This window comes from Sinocyclocheilus rhinocerous, unplaced genomic scaffold, assembly GCF_001515625.1.
Source record: "Sinocyclocheilus rhinocerous isolate Xijiao unplaced genomic scaffold, SAMN03320098_v1.1 scaffold273, whole genome shotgun sequence".
Taxonomy (NCBI): Eukaryota; Metazoa; Chordata; class Actinopteri; order Cypriniformes; family Cyprinidae; genus Sinocyclocheilus; species Sinocyclocheilus rhinocerous.
In genome coordinates this window covers 2,106,592-2,115,632 of record NW_015656360.1, presented here as the reverse complement: position 1 = coordinate 2,115,632, position 9,041 = coordinate 2,106,592, and the positions used below count along the sequence as shown (strand labels likewise).

Here is a 9,041-nt window from a genome sequence, read left to right as displayed (position 1 = left end):
TAGACTCATTATTATACTCTTAATACCTTTTGTTCTTTAATATTTTGAATTGTTTTTAGCTTTGTTTTTTGTTTTTCATTTAAATGTTAAGTTTTGAAATTTTGTTGTATGCATTTGTCATTTTTATTTAATCTCTTTATTTTTAAAATGTGTATAAGTAGTATTTATAAAGTTTTAGCTTTTAGTTTTGGATCTGTTTTTAGTTGTTTTAATACTACAATTGATTGCTTCTGTTGTCCTCATTTGTAAGTCGCTTTGGATAAAAGCGTCTGCTAAATGACTAAATAAAAAATAAATAAATATTAGATTAAGATTTGCATTCTTTGGGCTAGAATAAGATAACAATTAATCTTAGATTAGATACAATTCCTCTACATCCTAGACGTAAGAAAGGTGGTATGTTGTTTTAGTTAAAACATCCGCTTGCTCAATCTGTAATTCTGTACGAATAGATTCTGTGAAACACATTTTCACAACAGATCGATTTCAAAGAATATGGAATTGTGTTTCTTGGTAAGGGAAAGTATACAGACTTGGTCTGTAGTGCTTTTATTTTATTTCAAAAATGTACTGAAATGTGCCTCACATTATCATATCATATATTTACTTTACGCAATTGCTATTCTTTCAAAGGACATGGTCATAGATCGATATATATATATATATATATATTTATTTGACCCTGGACCACAAAACCAGTCTTAAGTCGCTGGGGTATATTTGTAGCAATAGTCAAAAATACATTGTATGGGTCAAAATTATAGATTTTTCTTTTATGCCAAAAATCATTAGGATATTAAGTAAAGATCATGTTCCATTAATATATTTTGTAAATTTCCTACGGTAAATATATTAAAACTTAATTTTTGATTAGTAATATGCATTGCTAAGGACTTCATTTGGACAACTTTAAAAGGCGATTTTTCTCAATATTTAGATTTTTTTTGCACTCTCAGATTCCAGATTTTCAAATAGTTGTATCTCGACCAAATTATATGTATTAGTACACATACATACGTATGTGTATATACTGTATATATATATATATATATATATGTATATGTAATTTGAAGTTGTATATTTTTTCTGTATTAAATCCAACTATTTAAAAAATAGATGCATTTTAACCATGCATCTTTAACTAGCCATTACCCATTATGAATATTTATAATATAAAATGAGAAATAATGAATTTTTCAGCCACTTATTATTTCTATTGGATATGTGAAAACTTTTATAATGAAATATTCTAAGTATAACGTTTAAAAACAGTTAATGAAATGAAGTGACATTAGAGATTTTCAAGGAAGGTGGTTTCGTGAAATGTTTCAGGAAACTTTTTTTTTTTCTCCTCTCATAAGGAGATATAATCTGGTGGACAGCACATGCTCGTGTTTACAGCAATGACTATGCAGAATCCAAGCCACATTCTTACCACATGCCTTCTTGGGTACTTGGCCAAATCAATTGGAGAAAAAAAACCCAAAATGGTTTTATGTCAACTTAATTTGTAATTTTAATATGCATTTTAATATACATGTTTACTTTTCACATTCTAACAGTGTGTTGAAAAGAGTTACTTCATTCATAAGAAATCATATGATAACGACTTTTGCATAAAAATATAAAAGAAAAGAGAGAAAAGATAGTACAAAAGATACATTTATAATATAAATCTAGAAAATCTAGAAAATATAGTTTCATACACTCTTCCAAAAATTTTGGGGCAAGAATAATTTTCCAAGCATGAATAAAATGGATATATTTTACTCTTTAATTTATTTAACTTACAGTAATGTCCCAAATGTGGTACAGCTTGAGGTACTTGTTAGTTAAGCTACGGTATAGTCAGTATTAGAACTGAACCACTCAAAGGACATTTCCATAAAGTGCCAAGCTGCATAACAACTACATGCTGCATCTGCTACAGTGTAAATGTACGTAATATTTAATAATGTTTGTAACGTCCGGTTACAAACATTATTAACTCTGCACTTGTAAAATCATACAGTGTAATTGTACAGCGTAAGAACAACAGGCAGCAGCTTCATGGTCTGAGATAACAATAGAGATCTTAAATGTTCACATTTGCTTTGTAAAAATGAATGACGTGCCCCACAAAAGATTTTTATATTGTATGATTATGTAATCAGTCATAAGAAGCACATTGAAGATCTATTATGTGTCTGAATACTTAGTCGCATTCATCTCAAAAGACTCAATTGATGCCTTGAAAGATTTTAAGAGCTGTAAGTGCAGGCAAGAGGACTGAAATGGTAAAACAGAAGGAAGAAGATGCTTGTGCCCCATTAAAGGCACCTTGGGTTGGGTTGTTTGCCCCTGCACTTGTAGTTGAATTTGTGGAGTTTGTGGCTTTTGCAGGGAAGGAACCCACAACAGATGTCAGGAATGAGGCAAAGCTGGATGTTTTAGTGAAGACCTGGACATCTTGAGCGTGAGCAGAGCGGGATGCTAGAGTGCTGTTGCTGGAGCTTGTGTTAGAGCTGCTGCTGTTTGTAATGCTAGTCTGTATGCTGCTCTGTAATGTCAAAACAGCAGCATGGATCCATGACTGACCCACCTTACACATCAGCGGACCACCCTGATCACCCTGAGAGAGAAAGAGAAAACTCTTTACTGAATGCTACACATTTTTTACATTTACTTTTATTCAGCTAGGATGCATTAAAGATTTTTGTTACAAAAGTTTTTTTCCCCACATAATTGCTGTTATTTTGAACTTTCTATTTATTAAAGAATCCTTCAAAAAGTATTGTGATTTCAACAAAAATATTAATATTTTCAACATTGATAATAATAAGAAATGTTTTTTGAGCAGCAAATCTGCATATTAGATATTAGAATGATTTCTGAAGGATCATGTTACACTGAAGACTGAAAATTCAGCTTAATTCATTTAATTCATTCATTCATTAAGTCATCACAGGAATGAATTGAATTTTAAGTTATTGTAAAAATATTCCCCAATATGACAGTTTTGCTGTTTTTTTATCTTAAAATCCCCATAAATTTAAACAGTAGTATACGCTATTTGAAAATACTTTACAATAAAGTTCCAGTTGTTGAAATTAGTTAATTCAGTAGGTAGCATGAACAATTTTAGTTTCAGCATTTATTAATGTTTGTTGTTAATTCATGTTTGTTCATAATGCATCAACTAATGCTAATTAATACAAACTCAAATGTATTAGTAGCATATGTAGAAATTAACATTAACCTAATGCTCTCAAAGTATTACTCATAGTAGTTCATGTTACCTAATGCATAAACTAATAATAATAAATTAAACCTTACTGTAAACTGTAAATATACTTCCTTCCCAGAAGCCTCAGTTTACTGGTATTTAACCATTCCTTTTTTTATCTGCAAGTACTTTTATTCAAAAAATAATACAAAATGTTGTTCTGTTTTTAAACAGAATTAACTTACCTCCTGTAAGTTCAAGGAACTTGTACAAATACTGTTGTTTGAAGATGAGTTTCCACAACTCACAACAGAGGTTTGGAATTCCTGAAGAGTTTGATTCACTATAAAAGGAAGAAAACTCATTCAAATGAAGGAGAAATGTAACAAAAAGTTAGCAGTTAGCATAGTGTTTCAAAGCATTCACACCTCCTCCTGCTCCTGAGCCCCATCCTGCCGCCCAGCACTGAGTGTTAGCGCTGAAGGTATTGTCTCCCATGTCCACACAAATAGGCTGAATGAAATTTGTGAGGGTTGGTGCGACAGCCAACTGCAAGACTGCAATGTTGTCACCTGTACCATTGCTGAGTGTGATATTCGCCACTTTTATAGAGACCTCATTGGGGTTGGAGCCGTTCTGATTCAGACGGCCCAGGATCACGGTCCAGTGAGAGGCATTGGTGGATCTAAAAAAAAAAAGGAACTCTGTTGAATCAAATCATTTTGATTTCTCATCAAATGTTTTTGGTGTTTAAGTGCTATTACCTGGTAAAGCAGCTGGCAGAGCTCATGACAAACCGTTCAGCAATCAGCGTTCCTCCACAAACGTGACTGCCGTTAAACTGCAGGCTGGCCATCCATGGCCATACACCGGGAGATACGAGGGAGCTGTTTCCTCCAACACGGCTGTTCAGTTTGGCACTTCCACACACTACAGCTACAGTAACAAAGAGAAAGGGAATGAATGGCGGATTTTATCAGTGAAACATTTTCTTAATTTGTTTTCTTTAATTCTTTCATACAGTGGAAAAATGATTTTGAAACCATTTTCAGTCAGAAATTGCTAGTAAATTTCAAAAATATTTACAATTAAACAGCAAATAACATTCAATTAAACGTAAAATTTTGAAGTAGAAAAACTGAAACAGTATTTTCTTGTAAAATATATTCCAATAATCTTTGTCTTATTTACAGTTTTTTTGTTACAATTGATAGCTGATCACAGTTGATAGCTTAAAGAGCTAATAAATAAATAAATAGGCTAGCCTAGGCTACACAGTCACGCTTCATTAGCATAGAAAGCAGTGTAATGCATTGGGAGGTACAGTATGTTGCAGAACAGGCTTCTGACCATTGTTTGAATAAGCAAGGTTTTCAAGTTCTGTTTCTGGTTTTACTGTAACTCATTAATGATTAGTTGACAGATAATGAACTTGAGAACAAGAAGGAATCCACGACTAGTAAAAATGACTAGGAATATCGAATACTGTTTTCGGGTCCAAGCCTCCACTCCATTTAAAGTGAGAATACAATTTCAACAGCTGTTTATGAGTACTATTCATGTACAACTTTAACCTGTTAGCGTTCCACTGTACCATCCGTGGTGTTTTTGAGGGTTAACTTTGTGACATACAACAACTCAAAAAAAAAAAAAAAAAACTAAACATGTAACGTGTTTGGAAAGCTGAGATTCTTGTGATTCGAATGATACAATCAACATAGCAGGTACAAGACCGCCAACAAGGCTTCATGCTGTGATCCCATTGTGTTTCTTTTTACAAAAATATTTAGGCTGATTTTTTTTTTCTTTCAAAGTTCTATTACTCAATACCAGTAAGACTTACAGTGATTCTGAGGTTTGCTCTGTTTAGGAGTGTCACCTTTCTAAAGAGGCCAAAATACTCCAAATGGTTCAAGAACAGCATGCAATTCACTTTGGGTATGCCTTTTTAGGTTTTTTAGGCTAATTTTACAGGAATGCTAAGGGTTAAGATAAGCTTTTAAAAACTCATGGTGTATACTACAGTCTTTTCACATTTAAAGCATTGTGTTACTTGCCGTCTTTATGATTAATTGTGAAATTTACTAGCAATTTATGAGTGAAAATTGTTTCTACACCATATTTTTAGATGCTTTTCAGTAGTACTGCAGCACACAGTGAGTGTATATTAGCACTGTTTGGTTAGCTTTTGAGATCTTATAGAGTGTTTGGACCCAGAAACGGTGGTGTGTCACGTCAGAATTTAGTTGCTAAAATAAAACATTTAGACACCAAATTACTTTTTTAGTTGATAAATTAATATCTCCAAAAAAAAAAAAGTCTCACAATTCAGAGAGGAAGTCGATTAAGGGCTTTAAAAGATTTACTGAGTGAGTCTGATTCAAGTCACAAGTTTGATAGTTTTTCATGAAGAAAAAAAAAGTTCATAAGTTTCATTTATTTGCGTTCATTGTTGTGTTTAGGAAACACAACGATGAACGGGCTCTAACTGTTGTCAACGTCAAGTGCATTTTAAATTTTTTTTCTTGGTCACATTTTGTCTGGAGCGCTGCGCTTCTTTCACCTTGATTGGAAATGACACTAGGAATTTACTTCACCGATAATATAAATATGTGTTTAGCTAAGCGAATGCACCATTTACCTTTGAAAACAAGTATACATTTAAATGCACAAAAGTCCTAGGGCATGTAACTAAATGGACAATGTGTATGCATGGTTTATTGGGAATCTTATTTGACTTGAAAGAATCTTACGTGCAATGGTTGTAGTTGTAGTGGCGGCAGTGGTTGTCGTAATGGCAGGCACACTACTACAGATAATTGCCAGGTCACCGTCGGTACCACTGGAGTTGAACGTAACAAAGCCTGGCTGGTTGGTGGTCATCTGCTCATTGATCCAGTTCTGGTACTTAGACACTCGGGCATACACACCGGGAAGGTTAGCTAAAGCACAACCATTGCCGAAGCTCACAACTCCAGACTGGACCCAGACTGAGCCCTGTTTGCTGACCAAAGGACCGCCAGAATCACCCTGTAGGATGAAGAACAGGTTAGTGACATGCCATGTAACCTATTCTACACATTCCAGTTGTAGTTCACAGGTGTAATTTGTAATATAAAGGAATAATGGGAAGATAACATTAAATTATTTAATTTATTAACATATTGCCTTTATATCACACTGCTTCTCACACAATATGGATGGGTATTTTATGAAAACATAAAGATATATAGCTGCCTTTATATTTTGAGAAGGGGATCCTTCATATTTGGGATCCCTTGTCAGTAAAAAGTTAGAAAACCCCTGATCTATACAACAGTCTCAACCGTTCATTACGGTACAAATTTCAGGAACATTTTCTAAACTAGGACAAATGCGATTAATGCATAAAACAGATCCTTTAATATAATAATTTTACTAATGCATACAATATAATATACTGAGACATTGACTGTGCAGGCAAGATCTCAAATATTTGAGTTTTGCAATGAACCGGACAGTGTTTTGAAAGTGACTCACTAGGTTGAATTCAAAGTTTAAGAGAAACCCATTCTTTATTATTGATATTTTCACACTGAGGAATATTTGCAACTCATTAAAACTGGGAAATAACCAAAATGGATGTATAGGAGTTGTTACCTGACAGGAGTCTTTCCCTCCATCTAGTGGTCCGGCACATAGCATGTTGTCTGTGATTGTTGAGACTCCATAAAGACACTTACACTGCTTGTTTCCAACAACAGGCACGTCCACTTCCTGTAGAATTTGCGGTGAGGGCAGGGAAGCTGTGAAAGACATTAAATGATCAAATGTGCATCAGTACTGCAATAATACAGTATGTTGTGTATGATCAAAGTTAAGATTAGTAAAATTAAAACTTTACCTCCTGTCCCAATGTTTCCCCATCCGGTGACCCAACTCACAGTGCTTTTAAAGAATGTACTGTTTGCTGAAGCCAGACAGACTGGTCTGATATGGTCAGTAAATGTCACTGGTGAAGACAGACGCAGAAGAGTGATGTCGTTGTCTTCAGTGGTGCTATTGTAGTCTGGATGTTTTATGATTTGAGAGACATTCCTGGACACTTCATTTGCATTTGCTCCTTCCTGTGTCTGTCGGCCCAGGTACACAATTAGGCCACTGAGTGAAGTACTAGAATATGGTGGGAGAACAAGTGTTAAGCATTCACCACATCCATTGAATAAGTTTTTTTGTTATAATTGCAAGGGTTGCTCTATGATAGTTACCTTGCAAAGCAGTGAGCTGCAGTCAGAACCCATTCATTGTTGATGAGTGATCCACCACAAGAATGTCTACCGGCCCTGTGAAGGCTGGCCTGCCATGGCCAAGCACCAGCTGATGCATTCTGTCCTCCAACTATCTTTGTGTTGAGAGGTGCTCTGCCACACTCTGACAGGGACAAATGCAAATTAAACACATTTTTGACAAACAATTGGGCATAGCAACATTTTTGATAGGATTTGGCTATTTAAATTATGTGGTGAAAAACTAGTTACCATTCAGTTGTGCGTCACACCCTAAAAAAAACAAAAACAAGTTCATTTAATTATAACTTCAAGGGGAAAACAAACAAACAAAAAACCCTGTATATTATGCGATGTAAAACTTTTTTTCTATAAAAGAAAGCAATAGTTGTGTTAGTCAAAATGAAATTAGCTATACAATACAGGCTAAAAGTTTGGAATGATTTTTTAAAGGTTTTTTAAAGAAGTCTCAGCAAGGCTGCATTTATTAGATCAAAGATTCAGTAAAAACAGTAATATTATGAAATCTTATTCAAATTTAAAATAATTGTTTTCTACTTTAATATGATTTAAAATGTAATGTATTCCTGTGAAGGCAAAGCTGAATTTTCAGCATCATTACTCCAGTCTTCAGTGTCACACGAGCCTCCAGAAATCATCCTAACATGCTGATTTGCTGCTCAATGAACATTTCTTCTTATTATTATTATTAATGTTCAAAACAATGTGCTGCATAATATTTTTGTGGATACACTACCATTCAAAAGTTTGGTGTAAGTAAGATGTAAAATAAGTAAATAAATAAACAAATAAATAATAAGGGACAGCAAAGACATTTATAACATTATAAAATATTTATATTTCAAATAAATGCTGTTCCTTTATATTCATAATGGTTCTTATTATTATCACTGTTGAAAACAGTTTTTGCTGCTTGATATTTTTGTGGAAAAAAACTGTTTTCAACAGTGATAGTAATAAGAATCATTATTAATAATTGACTATCAATAAAATAACGGAGCAGCAAATCAGCATATTAGAATGATTTCTGAAGGATCATGTGACACTGAAGACTGGAGTAATGATGCTGAAAATTTTGTTTAAAATGTAGTACATTTTAAAATACATTGAAATACAAAACAGTTCTTTTAAATTGTAATAATGTTTCATAATATTGCTGTTTTACTGTTATTTCAATTACTCCAAACGTTTGACTGGTACAGTATATAGTATTACAGTTTATAAAAATTCTTTATCCTTAAATAATAATTATTATTATCCAACAAAAGAGCTTACCTCTCATTAGAAGAGCGACGGAAAATGCTACACTGAGTATGTTGATCATCTTCATCATTGTCATCGCAGCACAGCTCTGATATCTGCTCTTAAATATCCCTGACTGTTAACCTTGTTTCCTACACACCCACACACTCTCTCATCGCATTTAAACAAGGTACGCCTCCGTCAATCTCAGTCTGTAAACTCTTTCCTTGTTCATGCGTGTCACTCATTGAGCAACCTGTATGTCTTCAAGTGAGATAAGGGACATGCTGGTGGCTCTAAATCATGCA

General features: G+C 33.8%; 1 protein-coding gene across 1 annotated transcript; it reads right to left on the bottom strand.

The window, feature by feature from the left end:
• Positions 1-1,727: 1,727 nt before the first annotated feature.
• On the bottom strand, positions 1,728-8,830 carry LOC107720100 (transmembrane protease serine 9). The gene is made up of 10 exons (XM_016527706.1): positions 8,767-8,830; positions 7,723-7,743; positions 7,453-7,615; positions 7,089-7,357; positions 6,845-6,990; positions 5,959-6,235; positions 3,970-4,141; positions 3,634-3,890; positions 3,451-3,548; positions 1,728-2,611 (listed from the first exon to the last, which is right to left on the bottom strand). The coding sequence occupies exons 1-10, from the start codon at positions 8,828-8,830 to the stop codon at positions 2,219-2,221; spliced, it is 1,860 nt and encodes a 619-aa protein (XP_016383192.1). The 3' UTR covers positions 1,728-2,218.
• Between the last annotated feature and the right edge of the window lie 211 nt (positions 8,831-9,041).

Coding starts and splice junctions, on each gene's coding strand:
- LOC107720100 (XM_016527706.1), bottom strand. CDS start 8,830: ATGACAATGATGAAGATGATCAACATACTCAGTGTAGCATTTTCCGTC. Junction 7,744..8,766: donor CGTCGCTCTTCTAATGAGAG/GTAAGCTCTTTT, acceptor TGTTTTTTTTAG/GGTGTGACGCACAACTGAAT. Junction 7,616..7,722: donor GTGTGACGCACAACTGAATG/GTAACTAGTTTT, acceptor TGTCCCTGTCAG/AGTGTGGCAGAGCACCTCTC.